This window comes from Carassius gibelio, chromosome A7 (assembly GCF_023724105.1).
Source record: "Carassius gibelio isolate Cgi1373 ecotype wild population from Czech Republic chromosome A7, carGib1.2-hapl.c, whole genome shotgun sequence".
Classification (NCBI taxonomy): Eukaryota; Metazoa; Chordata; class Actinopteri; order Cypriniformes; family Cyprinidae; genus Carassius; species Carassius gibelio.
Window position 1 is genome coordinate 6,025,000 of NC_068377.1, and position 21,287 is coordinate 6,046,286.

Sequence of the window (21,287 nt, forward strand, 5' to 3'; positions counted from 1 at the left end):
ACGTCAATTCCATACTCTTAACCCTTTACGACAAAACCAGGCATAAGGATACATTTTTCAAAATTGAGATTTATACACCATATCAAAGCTAAATAAATAAGGAAAATATTTGGCAGAGAAACAACTATTTTAATATCTGGAACCTGAAAAAAATAAATAAAAATATTGAGAAAAATCACCTTTAAATGTATTATCATTTAAAGTTATCTTGGAGAAGTAATGTGTGTAATTCGCAACATCTAACTACTGGGGTGCCTCAGGGCTCATATCTTGGACCACTTCTATTGTCTGTCTACATGGCATCATTAGGTTCTGACATTCAGAAACATGGCTTTTCATACCACTGCTATGCTGATGACAGTAGCTACTCGCATCTCAGCTTGTCTAACAGACATTTCTAGCTGGATGAAGGACCATCACCTTCAGCTCAACTTTGCCAAGACAGAACTGCTTGTAGTTCCACCAAGCCCATCATTCCATTATAATTTCACTATTAAGTTAGGCACATCAATCGTAACTCTTTCAAAAACAGCCAGAAGCCTTGGAGTTATGTCCTGCAGATTTGCTTTATTCAACATCAGAAGATCATGCCCTTTCTTTCTGAACAAGCTGCACAACTCCTTGTTCAAGCTCTTGTTCTTTCCAGGCTGGACTATTGCAATGCCCTCTTGGCAGGTCTCCTAGCCAGTTCTATCAAACCTTTACAATTAATCCAGAAAGCGGCAGCAAGATTCATTTTTACTGAGCCAAAGAGAATACATTTCACAAATCTGTTTATCAATTTGCACTGGCTACCAATAGCTGCTCGCATAAAATTCAAGTCATTGATGTATGCCTACAAAACTACCACTGGCTCTGCACCCATTTACCTAAATTCATTACTTCAGACTTATGTGCCCTCTAGAAACTTGCGTTCTGCAAGTGAACGTCTCTTGATTGTGCCATCCCAATTAAGCACAATCAAGAAGTCACTTTTACGGACTTTTAAATTAAATGTTCCCTCCTGGTGGAATGACCTTCCCCAACTCAATCCGAGCTGCTGAGTCCTTAGCCATCTTCAAGAATCGGCTTAAAACACATCTCTTCCATCTTCCATCCTCTAACTTTAGCACTCACTATTCTAATTCAATTCTTAAAATAAAAAACAATGTCATTTATTATACAATTAACAAAAGCAAAAATAGACCTCTAACACTAGCTTGCTCTATTCCTTTTCTATTCTATCTGTTTTCTTTTATTTATTATATTATTTAAAAGCCCTCGCTATGTGTACTGCATTAAGCTAATTGAGACTTGTTGTAGCACCTATATATAATTTCTCTCTTGTTGATTTTGATTGCTTCCATTGTCCTCATTTGTAAGTCACTTTGGATAAAAGCGTATGCTAAATGACAAAATGTAAATGTAAAGGTTTCCAAATGAAGTTCTTAGCCATGCATATCACAAATAAAAAAGTAGGACATTTACAAAAATGTCCTCAAGGAACATAATCTTTACTTAACATCCTAATGATTTTTTTGCATAAAAGAAAAATCAATAATTTTGACCCATACAATTTATTTTTTGCTATGTTATGCGACACATATTCTTTCCATAACGTGAAGGAACTTCATTTTAAAGTATATTAAAATGCTGTATTTTCATTAAATAAATGCAGTACTGGTGTGCAAAAGAGGCTTCTTTTATAAACCTAGAAACATTATCTTTGATCAGTCAATTGAAGGTGTCCTTGATGAATTAAAATCGAGCATCGCGTTAGTTCAGTCAGGCCACGTCAGTCATGCTTGCATCTACTGACAGTCAGCTGTTCCTGACATGAATCAAACTAGTCTTGACACCTATCACATGCGGTCTATTTAAATTCCCATTCTTCAGTTTCTCTTCCATCGCATTGCTGCTTGCAATTAACTCCCTCCTCCAACCCCAACTCCACCAACTCAACACCATCTCCACCATCGGTTAACCCTTTATTTTGATAGTCCACTTTAGACATTCTACTGACTATAAGTATCTTTGTAACTACATGTCACTTACATATCAACTAAATCTCAGAAATTTGCAACTACATGTCTACTAATTCTCAGAGTAGACTGTTAGGGTAGGTTTAGGGTTAGTGTTTGGGGTAGGTTTAGGCTTAGTATAAGTTGACAATAAGTTGACAAAGAAAGTGTTAGAAGATATTAAGCAGACAGTCTACTAATACTCTACTAACTGCTATAGTTGACATGTAGTTGCAAAGTTACTTACCAAGCATGGCTGCATGGACAGGCGTGTGGAGTGTTGCCCAGAACACAACCATACCGCCAACACAAACTGTATGCAATATAATTGTAATAAAATATACTTGACGGAAGTGGTCCTGATTGAAGTACAGTACATTTGTTTGGAACTTTTTGAATGAATATAAACCAGTAAAGTTACACACAAAGTAACACTTTGTATTGTTTTCAGAACTATCCATTTGAATTAAAAGTCCATTTAGCAAAATCAGGAAAATAATTGTCAAAAAAAAAAAGCATAATCAGAAGCCAGCTTACATATAAATACAAACATCAGTCTTGGTTGTTTTATTTTTATTTTAATTTTTATTTTGTTTGTTACAAAACTACAACATAGTGACACACGCAACCTCTTCGGTCTCAGCCATCCCATGCTGTCTCGATATTTACAGAGAAGTGTTAGTACTGGTCTTTAGAACTGCTGTTGTTGTTTTCTTCCTCGTTTTCCTCCACATGCATTTCCTGTGGATTCTGTAGGTCTTTCTTACTACAGTGCTCCCAAACCTCTGTCTCAATGTTCTCCTCCTGCTGCTCACTATCTCACTTACTTGATGGAAATGCATTTTTTTTAATTGAAAGTTTACAGTATTCTTTTAAAGGTCCCGTTCTTCGTGATCCCATGTTTCAAACTTTAGTTAGTGTGTAATGTTGTTAGAGTATAAATAATATCTATAAAATTATAAAGCTCAAAGTTCAATGGCAAGCGAGATATTTTATTTAACAGAATTCGCCTACATCGAACGACCAGTTTGGACTACATCCATCTACTTCCTGCAGTAATGACGTCACTAGAACAGATGGAGGAAGAGTTGTGTTTGTAGAGTGTGTTTGTAGCCATGTCGTCAAAACACTGTTATTTTCATCTTGGAGTCCAATCACCTTTGTTTGGCCTTGGGACATTGTACTTAGAGATCAATGGTTACAAATTATGTTTAACTCGGTTCCCGGAAATTATAATCCACATGATAAACTATGTGCAGCACATTTTGCTGAGGACAGCTTCCTCAATCTCAATCGGTTTAATGCCGGATTCGCTCAAAGATTATTCTTGAAAGACTGATCAGTTCCCTCTTTGTCTGGAGAAGGCGTTGTTAATGGACCACAACCGGTAAGTGTATTTTATTATTTAAGTTGGTGCGTTTAACAGTTTCTGTAACTTATTACACAAAGGGCAACGCTGTTTAGCTTTGTTAACTAGATGGTAGGGCTGTCCAAAAAAATTCGATTTGTGAATGCGTTTTTCATGTGCATCTCGTCAGTAAAGGCGTTCTGTGATTAGAAATACATCTCCAGCATGTGCGTTCAGATCAGGATTGCCAGGTTTTCAAAACAAATCCTGCCCACTTGCTTCTCAAAACTAGCCCAATCGCATTTCCAGGAGGGTGACGTGGGCTCAGCTGCTGGCGAATCACAACACAGGAACCGCTGGCAACGTTACGTATTTCTGAAGGAGGGACTTTATAGAACAAGGAAGTCATCAGCCTGTTTTTATGACAGTGAAAACAGTGGTATACAGATATGGGAAAAATACAGTTTTTTTACACACGAAACATGAACACATGTTATATTGCACACTGTAAACACAATCAAAGCTTCAAAAACTCCCCCCGAAAAACGTGACCTTTAATGGTCCATACAACATTTATACATTGTTTTTACCTGTATTTCCCCAGACCGTGTTTCTGAGCGTCTGCTACTTCTGCTTGATGCTCAAAAAGATCTCTGGTGCTGACGCATTTAAGGCATATTGATTTCCAATGGAAGCTTCATTCACCCCATAGATGGCTTGTTTAGGGTTCACGGTTCATCAGAGGAAGAAAAAAAAAAATAGAATACTTAGTTCACAGTCAAATTTTTCTCAAATTAATATTATTTATAAGCAGTCAAATATTCAGTCAAAAATGTGATGAAAAAAAAAAAAAAACTTACTATACATCCCCTGAAAAATAAATGCCCATGAGGGACCTATCTTTACCAAATGGATGTCAAAAAGTTAGGCTAGACATGAATAAACCACTGGAAACGCATTTTGATTACATACGGAAAAACGTCATAGTTATGACATAAACTGTTGAAATTATGAGATTTTACATAAAAAGTGAAATCTTAAGATATTATAAAGTTACAATTATGAGGAAAAAATGTTGGAATTATGACTTTTATGAATTTTTATCTCAAAATTGTCTTATATTTGTATATCGTATATGTAATGATTATGATTATCAAAGATGTTTAATATCACATTATCAAAATAGGTTTGCATGAATATAAAGAGTACAGAAAGTAATATAATTTGATCTTGGAAAAAACTGATGAGACTTCTAACTGACACACTCTAATATACTGATATATTGTACAAATATAAGACTTAGTGTGAGATTTCTTCTAAACACTAGAGGTGTCACAAGTCAGTCAGGCTCACCACTCAGCCAATCACAACGCACCCCCTCCATGTACTAATCATCAGCACCTGATCACGATTACCTAATCAGCTCACCACCACCACTAAGCACACACATCAGTCTCCTACATTGTCCGATTTTGTAACTTCAATGTGGAACCCTATCTGTTACAAGCTACTTGCATAGGCTCTCTACTAACATCGCTACTTACCTCTTTGTCAGCCCTAAACTCCTGTGTTTCTCCAGTGTTCCTCCATCGTTCTTCCTGTGTGCCTCTAGCAATCCCTCCTCCAAGACCTCCTCTCTTGCATTACACCTGAGGTGTGTGCAACGAATTCCCCATACTGGTCACCCCACCGGCACTACGGAGTACAGCCATATCCAATCCAGTCATCCAAACCCTGCTGAACGGTTCCCCCGGACTCTCTCACCTGCCTCTTTCCAGTATTATCCATATACTTGTTTATAAATTAAACCTGTTTAAATCTGACCTTCTGTCCCCGAGTCTGTGTGTTACAAGAGGATGTACTGTATATGTGAAATTACTGGGGGGTTTTCTTGATAGAATAGTTTAAGCAGGAGACAAGCAAATGTTTCATTTGAGCAGTCACAATACTGTTTGAGGGATTCTATTGACATATGTGTGGCATTAAGCACACATATTACCCAATAGCCAGACTTATTCAGTAATATTATTTTTTTTTTTTTGAATTTCTATAACGTAGCCAATTAAATCAAAGTCTGTAGTATTTTGTGTGACTTTATAACATTAATCGATTTGCAGAAGGGGGATTTGCAGTAATAGCAAGTCAATGATGACTATCAAGTAAATCTGAATGGACTGTTTATGAAGGAGGCTTCTAAATAGACGATGAGCTCAAATCTTCTGTGTCATTTGTTTGGCTTTGCTCTTTTAAATGGGCATTTTCCTCCTGTTCCCTTCTGCTTGCTTATTAATGGGCCGATGTCCATCTTACTTTGTGTGATAGAACACAGACAGAGCAGCTCTATCCCACTTATTCCGGCAAATCGTGTCTCTAACGCACACACACAAAGACACTCATACAACATCATCATCTCATTGCCAGGAAGTGACTTGAAAAAAATAATAAACAAATTTCTTTGGAAAGTACATATTTTATTTGAGTAATATTTGTTAATACTGTGTCAAGTGCAAGATTGCTGACGATACTTTGAAATATATGAAACCTGTCAAGAACCTTTTGTCCCAATAAAGAGAATATAACAAGCCAGCAACTCTGCTATTGCTGCAAGTACAAAAACTAGCTGGGGACTATTTTCAGGTGAAGCAAAATATCAATGCGCCTGCTGGACCCATGGGTACGGCAGAAAAGTTCCTTGATTATTACGCCGGAGTGAGAGTAGTAAAGTACAATAGTTCCTATCCATATTGTCCTAGAAAATTGCGACTTTTCATTTTCCGTCAGTCTTAGTACATGATGTAATTTCAGAATAGTCAAGTTTTAAAAAAGAAAAATGTAGAAACTTTGGTCATTTTTGAGCGTGATGCTAACGGTCTAATCAGATTCAACGACCAATGTTAAGCTAAGCTAAGCTAAAAGTACTACCGCCAGACCCGAGGATTGGCTGAATGGATTTGAAAATGGTAAAACTCAACTGTTTAATTCTAGGGGAGGGAAAAATTAGCATATTTTCCAAAAAAGTGGATTTTCAACTCTTTATCACAGAAATTTTTGAACTTACTGGAGAAAGATTTTTTTTGTTGTTGTTGCCAAAAATCTTGATTGTCCTAAAAAATGACAAAGTTAAATGAGATAAAAGTAAAATCTAACATGCACTGAAAATGAGATAAAACGTCAATTTTACATGCACTGAAAATTAGATAGAAAGTAAATTACTAAGTCTTAATTATGACGTAAAAAATATTAGATAAAAAGCCATAATTACAACACAAAAAGTGCAAAATGCAGATAAATATAAATATATATATATATATATATATATATATATATATATATATATATATATATATATATATATATATATATATATATATATATATTATGAGATAAACTAATCACCATGGAAGCCTAATTTCCATAACTATGATTTAAAAAGTAAAAAGAGAGAGTAAGTAAAAAAGGCTTCGGTAAAATTATTACATACATTTTTTTTTATGAGATTTGAAATTATAAGATACTAAGTTGTCATTATGAAATAAGAAGTCATTCTTATTATAATGGGATAAAAGTCATAAGACAAATGTCAAAATGTTTCAGGTTATTAACTCTAATGGTACAATTAATTGTAATAAAAAATAGGCTTAATTTTCTACCACGCATTGCATAGCACGTGTACTCTAGAAACAACCACAAGTGTTTTTCAAACACCTTTATTACAAGGTGAAGTGGCATAACAGTAAACACAAGCACACATGTGCAAATATGAATTCTTTCATGCTAGTTAAAAGTGCTCTTCCAAATTGTGAAAAATTCTGTATTATTAAAACCAGTGCTCTGAAGGCACAACCCCACACAACCGGTTGCAAAATATTGCACTTTAGGATCTACCTTGGAATGTCAATTCAAATAAACAACATAAACAAAAGACTTTAAAACATACTGTACCAAATTTTCTATTAAATATTGTTTTAATATATCAAATATATATTTCACAAAACCTGAGAAGTTTAATCATATGGTTCGAGTGGTATAATCTTATATCAAATGTTTCTCCGCAAAAACAAGAAATCCCAACTTTCCCAACCTCAAGTATTAAAACGTATCAATTTAGTTTATAAAGCAAATCTGATTTCTCATCTAAGCACACTTGGTCCCTAAACAATAACAAGTAGTTCTGCTATTTCCTAAATGCAGTGTGAAAGACTGGAGAAACAATATGAGCTGTTTGTTAAAGAAATTGCCAGCAGAATTCCCTTGATCTGTCTCTCCATGATGGAAGAAAATAATGTCATTCTTGGGCAGGTGTCTTCGACCCCACATTCAGTCCGAAAAACTTCTTGCCCGGGACGGTGGACTTCTCTGCAGGCGTGTCTCCGCTCTCACTGTAGCAGTTACTGAAGAAGCTTATGACACTGACAAGTATGAGTGAAGTGAAAAACAGAGTGAGGACGATCCAAAGCACTCGATTTCTTTGGAAGAATCTTGGGAAAATCCGGTCAAAAACCTCTAATGCCTCCTCAAACCTGCTGCAATAGGACAAAAACAACATGACAACTGATTCACTGACAATGATTTGACAGGCAGATACTTTGAAGCCAGATACCTATTAGTCTTCATGTCTTTATCAGTATTTCCTCTTGCTTCCTCCTCAGAGTCCTTCTGCTTCTCTTTGGCTTTCTCTTCCTCCTCCTTCAGCTCTTGAAGTTCTTTAAACCTCTTAAGTCCTTCCTGGTATCTACAGTGAAGTTGATTTCCTTTATTAATATACAGTAGAAGCACAATGTCCCTTCTAAAACCTTCTTAAAAGCTTTGAAAAAATGTGATTACACAAGATCATTCCCAAGAATGTCTATTCAGATTTTCACATACAAAATTTAAAAATGAAACATTAAAATCAAATGATGTGAGTATCAAGCAATTCGCCAATTTCGTGTATCCTCATTATCTATATTTTTTTTATAGTCTACCTAAATTTAGCTTTTAGTCCGATCAAAGGATCATGCTTTTGTTTACATAGTGTTTTTTACTTTCCATATATTTTTTTTTCCTATTATACTTTGACATTTCACATAAAAAAAAAAAAAAAAATTCTAGGACTGTCAAATCGATTAATCACACCCCAAATATATACTGTATATAGATAGATATGATTCGATTGATATTATATATATATGTGTATATATATATATATATATATATATATATATATAAACTTGATTAATTGAATTAAAAAAAATGTAAAGAAAACTTGATTTCAATTTCTCAGTTTTAATTACGGTAAGACCTATACATTTTTTTTTTTTTTTACAAAAGTAACAAAGGGAATTCTAGAAAAGATTTGTTTAAAATAAATGCTGTTTTTTTTTTTGTAATTGTAATTTTTTTTTATTTTTTTTTATACATATACAAACAACATCAAGGCACTATTTGTCGTACTGAAGTCATATACAGGGTTGAAATAAATCTAGTGCTATAAAGGTTGTAACAACATATTTAGGACAGGAGTATATTGTTTAAATATCACCCATTGGAAAAACCCATAGTTGTTGACAACTAATCTGAATATTGGGAAGAAAGAATCCTAAACTATGTTGGTCACCAATGTTTCCCAAAAAACGTTACCTTTGAAATTATACAGCTTCATCAATATAACTAGTCATCTAAATAAATCTAAGTGTCTGTTGTTTCACGTGCACGGTCACACAGATTTATTTAAGTGTTCAGTAGTGCCAAGCCTATTACCCTTTTTTATACGCTTCTTCTTCAATCTTGGCTTTGATCTCTTCTGTAATCTTGTCTGAACTACAGACGACTTTGGTTGGCGTTGCTTCACTTTCCTGCTCCGTCAAAGGGTTCCCACTGCTTTGTATCCCATAGGGAAAAAGAGACAGAAATGGCGTAATAACAAAGTTAACATTACGCAGATGTGTGCAAACTGCAGAACTGTCTCTCTCTGTTCATAACCACATGTAATAACAATAAAAACCTCTAAAAAAAACTTTGCCCTATGGATGAGACAAAAATGCCACAGAAAGGAACATGGCACACATGTTCTACATGCTCTGACAGAAGTGAGACATGAGATATTTAAACATGTCCGTTGGAAGGTCTTTAAACATCACGTGCTTTAGAATAGCACACAAATGCTCCCAGATTGTTATTGCCTGTCTTTGAGTTTAAAGTCTGATGACAAGCTCTTTGCCTTTTCTTCCTAAAACTGTAGAGATGACTGGTTTTTGTCAAACTGTCCTTTCCAAATGTTTAGATCTAATCACAAAATAGGATGTAAAAGTGAGTGCAGATGGGATTTCAGGTGGGATTCTTGTGCTATTTTAAGCACATGGAAAAAACTAGAAGGTAAGTTATAATCTTCCAAAAGGGCCACGCTCTTAAAAATAAAGGTTCTTTAAGAAACTTTAACAGCCATGCAAACTTTCAACTGCACAAAAAGGTTCAAAGTTCAAAAATATATTACCTAAAATATTGCTTAGTTTAGAAATATCAGTACAAATGTACATCACATCCAGTCTTTTTCATAAAAATATATAAAAAGTCTATATTATCAGCTATAATACACTTACCAAAATAACAAAAGCAGTCTGTAACACTTTAGTTTAGGGACCCATTTTAATTATTAACTAGTTGTTTATTAGCAAGCATATTACTAGCATATTGGCTGTTTATTAGTACTGATGAAGCAAATATTAATGCTTTATTCTGCATGTGCATATTGTAGATCCCTTAATCCCATCCCATACCTGAACTTAATAGCTACCTTACTATTAATAAGCAGCAAATTATGAGTTTATTAAGGCAAAAGTCTTAGTAATAGTTAATAGCTAAATTAGTTAATAACTAAAGTGTCAACCAGTCAAATGTCAGAAATTTTGAAAATAAGTATTTAAAGAGTGGATAAATATGTTCAAATACTCCATTTAATGTTAAAGTACTTTACATAAACAAGTTTATAAAGCATTTTTCTTTTTACTAAATCTGTCACTGTTTGGACAGATAAAACACACAGATGTAGCAAAAAACATTTGGGTCACTTAGCATTTTCTTCTGTCAAATATTTGATGACATATTTCTCAAATCAGGAATAGGCATAAAATAATGTTTTCAGAATCATTCATACATATGAAAAACATCTGAACTGAACAAATCGTTGTAAACTGGCTCATAGAAGAATAGGAATCACTTCTTTGTGGCAGTTTTTCTTGTCATTAAATGATAAAACAAGCCTTTACGAAACAAATGGTTATTGAAATCAGAAATGCTAATAAATGCACATAATATCTTGTGGGAAAGTGTGATGTGCCACAACTGAACGAGCATTATTTTTGGAATCAGCACCTCAGAATTACTAAGAAACAAGCATTGGGTTTATTTCAGCAAATATAATACTGGGAAGTGTAGGGTTCTTTTAATAACTGTTGACTGAACGGTACTCTGGGGAACCAAAAATGGCTCTTCTATGGCTTCACTGCAAAAAACCCTTTTAGAAGCCTTAAATGTTGATAATGTTTCTGCCATGCAAAAATACAACATTCTCCGGTCGCATATCTTAGAAGTCTTCCATAGTTTTAAGCAAACTGAGGTGAAATAAGTTGTACTAATACATTTCCAAAGCATTACTTGATGGACGTGTGCTCATGTACATAGTTTATGAGGAATGTGGCGGCACAGAGTCGAGAAAGGCAATCACTTACGATTTGTCAGGCATATCTTGTTGTGTGGGGTCTGAGGAACTGCCATTCCTAATAGTGTTCACCTCACACTAAAAAAACAACAGAAGAATACAATCAAGTAAAAACAAAAAACAACAAGCTCTCATTTTGATGAACTGGTCATCTCGATAAAATGCTACATGTAGGAAACTTATAAATAAAGCATCATTAGTTACATCTGGCTGGTGACAGATAGGACTCACCACCGCAGAAAGTGGACCAGCGGAGATGCTCGTTAGATTAGGCCTGGTAACAACAGCCACACTGAGTCTTCGTCTGGGCGAAGCCTTAGAGACACAAGGACACACTGTCTGAAATGAAATACTTCACATGAAAACATTTTATCTGTATATAGTCAGGTTCTCTGCTTCTCTAATCTGTGATATGGATGTTGTTGGTACAATATTAAAAATACAGGATTTTAAAAGGATGTTTGCAGTACCTTAGGTCCAGCAATCATATATTCACTGAAATAACCATATTTTGGGAAATATATGATTCTTGAGATGATTCTATGAAGATTAAAAAGGTGTTTGATGTTATTTTTCATCATTATTAATGTTTTCTAAAGAGCCTGTCCTCCAACAAAAAACGACCATATAGGTCGTTTGTGCAAGCATTTATTACGACCTATATTTACGTTTTAAAGTTAAGCGCCCTCTAGCGGGCGTAAAAATAATGACAATATTGCGTTGCGTCTGTCATCATGAATTGACGTATAACGTCATTACCAATCAAAACGCACGTTTATTTAAATGCAATGTGTGGGCGTTTTACACCAATCTCACAGTATTTCCTACATATTTTACTACTGTAGGTGGCTTATTCGTTCGAATGACCACACCTAACCCCACCCCTAAACCTAACCCTCACAGAAATCATGCTAAATTATGATTTACTGAGCATATACATTTTAGTGCACATCCATTCCCTGGGTTCAAACCCATGATAGCATGAATACATATCAAGGTATAACGCAATAATCTACTAACTGAGCTACACGAAACGCAAACCAGAGGGCAAGTAAAAGAGTATAAAACAATAATATGAAAACAACCTTTTGCCGATAGGGGTGCACTTGTAGTATACGCTCTGATGGGTCGTATTTCAGGGATTTGAAACGACCTATACAAGTGTATTAGTTGGAGGGCAGGTTGTTTTCTAACGGACCACAGAAGTAAAAGAAACCAACATTTGCTGTTTTTAGTCCATGTTTGAGTTCAAGCTTCGAAGCCATCTCCAAAACTTCAAATGTTTGGGGTCAGCTAGATTATTATTAATTTATTTTTCACAGATAATAGCAAGGAATGTTTCCTGAGCACCAAATCAGTATACTAGAATGATTCCTGAAGGATCATGTGACATTGAACAATGCTGAAAATGCAGCTTGGGCTATATTAAATCCTTTAGCAACAGATTTGTGCCTACCCTTCCCAGTTGCACAACCGAGGGTCTAAATGGACGTGGAACACCATCCTCTGTATGAAACACATAAGTAAGAGATGAAACATAAGCAGGTATGTCTTGGGGGGAAGGTGGGGGGGGGGGGGGACCGTAGATTTGATGTTTCTGTTTACCTCCAGGGTCCACTGAGCCCACATGACAGCGGCTGGAGTTTTGGCTGGCAACCTTCTTAAACTCCATCAGCTCAGCATGGTCCTTCTCATACGTCCTTTTCAGATTCTCCACATACTGCATCATCACCTCAGTGGCCTTGTTCATTCTCTTCTCCTGGAAGGAGACAACACAGGAGTTACAAATGATCATAGACGTCTAAACTTGAACTGATCATAATGTATAGTACCTCTAACATCAGAGGGAACAATCAAAACCTAAAGCTACTCCTAAATTCCACAGTATTACAATTATTGGATTCTCTCATAAATAGTATTCTTAACATGCCCAGTAGATTAAGAAAGTAAATGGTTACTAGCTGTAGTACTTGTGCAATCAGTCCATTAGATATGGTAGCACTTTATTTTACAGTCCTGTTCCTCATGTACATACTATGTACTTATTATAGTAATTACAATAACTATGTAATAACTAGGTACTAACCCTGAACCTACCCCTAAACCTAACCCCACCCCATTGTAGTTACCTTGTGTTACCAGAACTTTCTTAGATAAATACACTGTAAGTACACTATAAGTACATGTTAGTACATATACTGTACAATAAAGTGCAACCTATATAATGATAGTTCGAATTTAGTTGTTTAATTTACTTATGACCAAGAGAAAACGTTTGGTTTCGCTACACTATTGACAATTATCTTTTTTTAGTGAAATTTCTTTAAAGGGGGGGGTGAAATGCTATTTCATGCATACTGAGTTTTTTACACTGTTAAAGAGTTGGATTCCCATGCTAAACATGGACAAAGTTTCAAAAATTAAGTTCTGTTCCAAAAATACTCCTTCTGGTTTGTCACAAGTTTCGGAAAGTTTTTTCGAGTATGGCTCTGTGTGACGTTAGATGGAGCGGAATTTCCTTATATGGGTCCTGAGGGCACTTCTCCTGGAAGAGCACGCACTCCCGTATAGCAGAGCAGAGAGAGGCTATGCACAGACAATCACTGATCAGAGCGAGAGCGTCGCGAAATGTCACAAAAGGAGGAGTGTTTTTGGTTGCCAGGGCAAGACAACCCTGCACAGATTACCAAAGAAAAAACAGCATTAAGGGACCAGTGGATGGAGTTTATTTTTACAGAGCATCAACGGAGTTGTGCAAGTGTTTGTGTTTGTTCCCTGCATTTCGAAGATGCTTGTTTTACAAACAAGGGCCAGTTTGACGACGGATTTGCATATCGTTTATTTCTTAAGGATGATGCAATCCCAACGAAAAAGGGTCACGATCGTGTGTTGGAACCGCAGGCGGTGAGTAAAACTGCTTCAAATATCTCTGCCTCCGTTGAGTCGTTGCTGCTGATGCTCTTGTTCAGTTTCAGCCTCGGGATCTGATTCTGGATCATAAATAAACGGCTGGCGCTCGTGATTCTTTAGCTCCGCCCACACGACACGCCTCCAGGCGCTCGTGTTTTTCCGGGAAAAATCGGTACAGACTATCTTTCTCTTATAAATATAATAAAACTAAAGACTTTTTGGAGTTATGAAGGATGCAGTACTACTCTATAGGTACTCAAGATTAACAGGATATTAAGTGAAAACGAGCATTTCACCCCCCCTTTAAAAATTCTGTAAAGTTACCCTGACGCACTTTTAGTAGTTGACAGGAGGTTATGATGAAGTTATAACAAGCATCTCACCTGCCGCACGGCTCCCACCATTTCAGCCCTGCTGGAGAGGCGGTTGGTCAGGCGATTCAACAAAGCAATCGTTTCTAAGATATGCTGGTAAAACTCCCGCTGCTCGATGTTCTGACCCACCGACACAGTGTTCTGAAATGGTACACCAACAACAATTCCAGTTATATTCCAGTTTATTCCCAACATGTGTGTTTCTGCGGGCTGTTTACATTGGGCTCTGACCTTGAGAGCATTTTTAAACTCTTCCAGTTCCTTCTCAGCGTTTTCCTCAGTCAGGTTGCGCTCTCTTTCTGCCTGTTTCAGCCGCGACTCCAGCGTGTAATTGTCGTTGCGGAATGCTAGGGACAGCTGCACAAAGGCGTTCTGCAGGGAAAGACGAGATGCATCAATCATCACTGTGAAAGTATTTGTCATTGTGAAAACACTTGAATCCAACAGTTTTCACCAAACGTCAATAAACCTTGGGCACAGTGGAAACGATAGTAAAAATTATACGGAAATTTAGTTATTTTGTAGGTATTTTTGTAAGTGTCATTCTCAGGACAGTGCTACGTATGAGATAAACTTAATTTAGTAACATTCATTATTTCATTTATATAGTTTTAATGCAAAATATTTTTTTAACACAATATTGATTTTGTTTAATTGATTTCACAATATTTCAGCAATATTAAGATAACTTTACTGTCAGGATCAAAGAGTGCAGTACAGCTAGTATTGTCTGAATATTAAAGAGACAAATACGTCCAGCCCTTAACCTTCACTTGCATCATCCGGGGAACAGACTGTATTGAATAAGGCATGTTTGTTTCCTCACAGGGGACAGGAACTCACTAAAACCCATCGAACTGCCATGTCCGAAGCCAGGCTCAACAGCACAGACAGCAATGGCCTTTGTGAACATATCAAAACCACCTAATTCTGGAAAACACTACTGAACTAGAGCAGATATGATGCAGATTCATGTGCAACTGGACTGATCTTTTCTTTATTATTTATGAGACCAAAAACAAGGGCCAAATACAAGTAACAGAGTGAAAAATCTATCAATAAATCAATAACTAAATGCCATTGTCATTAAGGATTTTATCATTTATCTCAATTTATTTATTCACATGAAACTCAAGAATATACACACCTCAACTTCCTTCTCTGAGAGCGAGGGTCCGCTGGAACATAAAAGAAAGGAAAAGAAGAAAAGAGACATGTTACAATTGAAAAGGTTTTTTTAAGGAATCGATCAATCAATGATCAAATGATGGTTTTGTGAGCGCACCAGCCAGGTAAACCCCTGTGCAGTTTGAGCTTGCGTAGCATGATGTCTGAAATGTTGGGCAAAGAATCAGGTTTCTCTTTGGCCTCCTCTTCACTGGTAGAGCTGATAAGTGGAGAGGATGGACCTGAGAGATAAACCAATTCCTAAGATTTAACAGCATATTTAAAAAACAGTAGAAGGAAATCATTACAAGCACTATGCGACACATATGGTGCAACATAGTGGTGTAAAAATTACATTTTAAATGTATTTCATGCAATATAACAAAGTGGAACACAACATAAGTTATTCTATAAGTCTTATGTTTGTGTCCATACACAAAATAAAAATAAAAAAATGTTCCAATGTTGTTTTGACTCAAGCTTTCATCAAAATATATTATTTTGTATTGCAAAGAAGAAGAAGAAAGTCACCAGATCTGGACTGACTTGAGGGTGTGTAAATTATTCTAAAATGTTGTTTTGCCATTTTTGGAAGAACTATCTCTTCAACAATAAGCACAGACTGAATCAAGATGATCACACAGTTCATACCTTGCTCCGGCTCCATTTCGCTCAGGTCAGGAAGCTTTGGGCTGGAGATGCTCTGGTTACGCATCAGTTTGTGTTCCTATGGAATGAAAACCATAGTGATTTTACTAAATCAATGACATAACATTCCCTTTACTCTACCAATTGGGCTCAAATCTCAGAGAAAGCCATAAAAGGAACATTAAACTACTAACACAGCATGGTTACTAGGATGGCCAAAGACAACACAGGATTACCTCGCGCAATTTGGACAGTTTTTTAACGCTCCCAGGTGGCACAGGGAAGTCCTTGTACCCGGAGGACTTATATAGAGACTCCCTTGATTTGTCAGAAAGACTGTTTTCCCCTTTGGGAGCTGCATTTGTCATGTTTATGGAGCCTACCGTGTCCCAGGAGACTGCTCTCATCAGAGGAGGGAAGGCCCGTATTGTTTTGATTTCGGCCGTGCATGGGGCTTGCTGTGTGGGTGGCCGGGGGACGGGTTTGGCTACCCCTGTGGCTGGAGGCTGACTGATGCCACAGCCAGAAGTCCCCTCCTTTTTCTGGGCTGCGTGTTCGGAGTTCTTCCCCTTGTCTGCTGTTGCATGATGGTCTGACTTCTTCTGAACCACAGAAGGATCTCTGGCTGGTACAGAAGAGGAATAACGCAGGGTTAAAGTTCCTGAAGATACCTTTCTCTGGTCACAGGGCATCCAATCTACTAGCCTTCCGAAGGTCTGAGGAAGAACAAGAGAGTGAGTGAGTTTAATGATTACGAGAAAGAACAAGTGCAATAAAGCGTTCAGTATCACTTTTCAATACACCATTACATTAGTATTATGCATTAAAGGATGAAATAAACTCAAGCATATATTTATCTAGGCTAATGTTAATTAATATAATGTAAAATATGTTTTATATTTTATATATTGTTTTCTATATATATTAAATATATGAATTAATATAACATAAAATCATGTTTATTAAAAATACATACACACATACTGTATATATATATATATATATATATATATATATATATATATATATATATATATATATTAGGGGTGTAATGGTACGTGTATTTGTACCGGATCGTTTCGGTACAGGGCTTTCGGTACGGTGCACGTGTGCAACGAATGACTGAATGCAATATTTTGTGTACGGAACATATACATTTTCGTGTTTCCAAACGAACATATTAAGTGGCGGAAGTCTTCACGTTCATCGCAAATCCCCCAAATCCTGACGAGGCGCTGGCGCGCTGCTGCTAATGTAGGTGGCATAGAGGGAGCCCGCCGACAGACCAGGATCTTGTCTTCACGACAACAATATCTATATTTCATGTTGAGCGTAAATATAAAGCCTACTGATAAAGGACACAGTCAACAGTATTGACGGCAAAATAGTCACCGGCCTAAGGTTTTCAAAAGGCATCACGCGAGTGTAAACATCACTACAACTAGGAAAAAAAATGATTGTAATTCAAACGCAGCTCCCGTCGGTATTTAAACAGACCTTTATTCCGATCAGTCCAACGCAATAACGAAATCTGAGCAGGTCTAAAAACTGAAACTGTTGATGCTGCACTTTACACTTTGGAAAAGTGATATATATTTTTTTAAATATGAGCAGGCCTACAAGCTGGGATTGGTAATGCTGCACTGTAATCATAGTTATTTATTTTTATTTTTCATTATAGTTTATTATATGATATTGGTTTGAGACTGAGAGTATTTTATTTAGTGGAGAACTTTGCATCAGTATTTTATTTCCTATTCTTTTTTTTATTATATATATATTTTATTAAAAAGTATTTTTAAAAAGTGTAAACAAATTGTTGAAAAAAAGTTTATAGTAATAAACAACCTGCAGTTTAATGTTTGCATTTCTTTCCCTTACTGTACCGAAAATGAACCGAACCGTAACTTTAAAACCGAGGTACGTACCGAACCGTGATTTTTGCGTATCGTTACACCCCTAGCACATATACATACACACACACATACTGTATATGGGTATATGGGTGGGTGTATTTTAATAAACATGATAAATGTTATAAATGTGTAATTACAAATAGTATTTAAAATCACATATATTGCAGCTCAAATATTACAAATGTGTTTAGATAGAAATTAATAATTTAGCTATTATATATTATATAATATTTATTATGAAATTAAATATAAATATGTATTCAAGTCTTACTTAAATGGGTAAAAAAAAACTATAATACATTTTTTTAAAATTGGAATTAACATACGTTTAAATGTCTTAAAACATAACATTCACTTCAAAATTAAGTATATTATTTAAAAGTATACAATTTCTATAAAATTATCTATAAATATATTTTTCTAAAGTGTAGCCTACTTTTCATAAAGGACCTGATCATTTGGGTCCAACAGTCTAAACAACGGTCATCAACTACAATGTGACTGTTTGTGACAAATTTTAAGTAAAAATAAAAGGAAAAAATATTAATACAGGCCACTTTAAAATAAAACACACACACATCTGATTTTTTAAATATCTGAAACACCAAAGAAGGAAGATTACAGCGAGAAGAGCAAAAGACATAACATCTGTTACACAAACCTCCTGCTCTGGCTTACTAGTGCCCCCTGGATCAAGAGTTGATGGTACCTCCAGATGCTAAACACATACACAAACATAAACAATCCAACATTTATCATCACCAGGAGGACACAACATCAACACTATACAGAAGGGAATCTGAAGTGGAGCTCACCTTAGTTATGGAGGGACTTGCTGGAGGAGTCGCGGTGACCTCAGGACCTGGTGGAGAAACAAATCCATTTAGTTTAGGTCAACCATGGCAGGGATCTCTGCAGGCAAACATGACTGAAAGCAGAGCTGGTACCTAGCTGTGACGGTGAGGAGAGGGAGTTTCTGGATGGTCTGGGGGAGGAGCAAGGCGTTGTGTTCGGGGAGAGAGCTGTAACCCAAAGACACTGTTACCCATTTTTGGACACACACTGATTATCATGGTTTCACTTTGCTTTATCTCTCATCGGCCTGTGGATATACTCCAGTCAGTAAGCTAAAGCTGGTGTGCAGGATAAAGGAGCAATTCGACTGGCACACAGGTCATTTGAGGAAATGCAGACATGTACGCGATGTTATAGCCCAATAAGCAAAGAAGTCACAAAAGCTAAAAACAAACAAGTTGCTTCTGAAATAAACATTTCAAGATCGCAACAGAAACAATAGTATTCACCACTTGAAAGAAGTTATTCTTCATTATTAATATCAATGGAAAGATAGTTAACAATGTGACATGCTGTGAGTTACCATTGACAATAATTCAGAGATTTTTTTTTATTTTATTTTGTTTAGAGTATGGCACTTACAATGGAAGTCTGAGTGGGATAAACGACATAAAATAGAGATCTCAAGCTACAAAACAAGACTCGAACAATGTTAACATTAGACAATCTTTAAATTCCTGTCAAGATCATGTAAAGCTTGTAAGCCCTGTAACTTTCACATGTGCACAAGGACACTAAAAAAGTGATGGAAATTCAGCAGTACATCAGTCTTTTGACAAAAAAATAAATAAAATTGTCATCTTTTACTCACCCCCGCATCATGTCAGTCCAAACCTGTATGAGTTGCTTTCTTATGATGAACATATAATATTACATATAAGATATTTTAAAGGTTGCTGGTAATCAAACCGTTAGTGGTTGCCATTGACTTCCATAGCAGGAAAAGAAAATACTTTGGAAATCAATGGCACCCACCATCTGTTTGATTACCAGCAACTTTCAAAATATCTTCTTTTATGTTCAACATAAGAAGCAACTCATACAGGTTTGGAACGACATGAGGGTGAGTAAATGATGAAATATTGTTATTTCTGGGTGAACTATGCCTTTAAATGCCCTTTAAAACCCCTTTTTGCTAAGACACCCTGGTTGAGATCCACTGTCCTAGATGGGAAAGCATTAATGTTTCTAAAAATCTGTTGTACCTGTTGGAGATTCACCGAGACTACAGGTGGAGCGGCGGCCTCTGCGCTGCAGGAAGCGATCGCTGACTTTCTTGGCCTCCTCGAGCAGCTCCAAGTTCTTCTGACGATCGTCTTCAGATAACAGCAGCTCAGGAAGCCGATCCTTCACCAGGTCCAGCACGTGCCCATCATCGTCTCAAACACAAATACACACAAACACACAACCTAAACACAGCTGTAATACACACCAACCTGCCAACTCATCTCAAAGGAGGAAGAAAGTAAACAGAATCAAAGAGGAAACAACTCAGTTTCGCAAATGGTATTTTAAGCTTCCCTACTGCAGCTTTCCATAATGAAATTTGTAACCAAATTTACATGATTTTTATCTTATTCGATGCCATTTGAAAACAAATGTCTCTCATTTCTAAATAAGCATCAATATTTAAGCAGCTGGAGGTTGTGTGGTTGAACATACCCACTGTGGTGATGGGGCATGAAGATGCAGAGTTTCGGGAGAGACGAGGCCTAGGACTGTGCGATCTAACACACGGATAAAAAACAAACATCATAGCAACACATTTTCTTAACAAAACTGAGCAACTTTATATTCAGCGCAAGTACAAACAATGACTCTTCATGAGCTTTTACACTGCTTGAATTACTAAAACTGACGTTTAAGATTGGTAAATAAAGATTTTTGGGGGAATCGTTTAATGGGTCTCGACATCAATACCTTGCTTTCTCCAGAGGACAGGACTCTTGGTTGCTGACTTGTCTTGGAAGCACAATAGATGGTGAAGTCATGGTTACATTTACCATCATGCTTTCAACTGGAGTGTACTGCAAAAAAAGAAAAAAAAACAAGAAAAAAAAAAAAAAAACAAGATGCTCACTGGCTGGCTGTGGTGTTTTTGGTCACAATCTTGGAGAGCAGTGAGGCTGTGGGTCTTACATTTTTAAAACGCTTTTACACTTTTACTTTGCAGGGTTCAAAATATTATGCTAAATATTCACATTCAGACATAACGAATCCTTAACTGTATTATCATTAAAGGTTTGACATCATGTTCCAAATCTGTATGATTTTATTAATTTTTTTTGCTCTGTTGAACAGAAAACAATATATTTTGAAAAATGCGATAACCATACAGTTGCTGGTGCTAATTTTTTTTTATTTAATTCAGTT

The 21,287-nt window shown here is 36.2% G+C and overlaps 1 protein-coding gene across 6 annotated transcripts in view; it reads right to left on the reverse strand.

Annotated features, from left to right (window-relative positions):
- Positions 1-7,039: 7,039 nt before the first annotated feature.
- The window catches only part of mrvi1 (murine retrovirus integration site 1 homolog), a 31,446-nt gene continuing 17,198 nt past the window's right edge, over positions 7,040-21,287 (reverse strand). For 5 of the 6 annotated variants that reach the window (XM_052601046.1, XM_052601045.1, XM_052601048.1 and 2 more), the window contains 19 exons: positions 20,835-20,941; positions 20,577-20,641; positions 20,120-20,293; positions 19,007-19,081; positions 18,875-18,921; positions 18,721-18,777; positions 16,527-16,859; positions 16,147-16,222; positions 15,614-15,737; positions 15,476-15,506; positions 14,560-14,700; positions 14,338-14,469; positions 12,650-12,803; positions 12,501-12,550; positions 11,276-11,359; positions 11,055-11,122; positions 9,088-9,207; positions 7,949-8,080; positions 7,040-7,871 (listed from right to left, as the gene is read on the reverse strand). In XM_052601046.1, coding sequence (XP_052457006.1) covers positions 7,634-7,871; positions 7,949-8,080; positions 9,088-9,207; positions 11,055-11,122; positions 11,276-11,359; positions 12,501-12,550; positions 12,650-12,803; positions 14,338-14,469; positions 14,560-14,700; positions 15,476-15,506; positions 15,614-15,737; positions 16,147-16,222; positions 16,527-16,859; positions 18,721-18,777; positions 18,875-18,921; positions 19,007-19,081; positions 20,120-20,293; positions 20,577-20,641; positions 20,835-20,941 — 2,208 coding nt within the window. In that variant the 3' untranslated portion in view covers positions 7,040-7,633. The remainder of the gene's footprint in view (positions 7,872-7,948; positions 8,081-9,087; positions 9,208-11,054; positions 11,123-11,275; positions 11,360-12,500; positions 12,551-12,649; positions 12,804-14,337; positions 14,470-14,559; positions 14,701-15,475; positions 15,507-15,613; positions 15,738-16,146; positions 16,223-16,526; positions 16,860-18,720; positions 18,778-18,874; positions 18,922-19,006; positions 19,082-20,119; positions 20,294-20,576; positions 20,642-20,834; positions 20,942-21,287) is intronic. The other variant, XM_052601049.1, reaches the window with a different exon arrangement.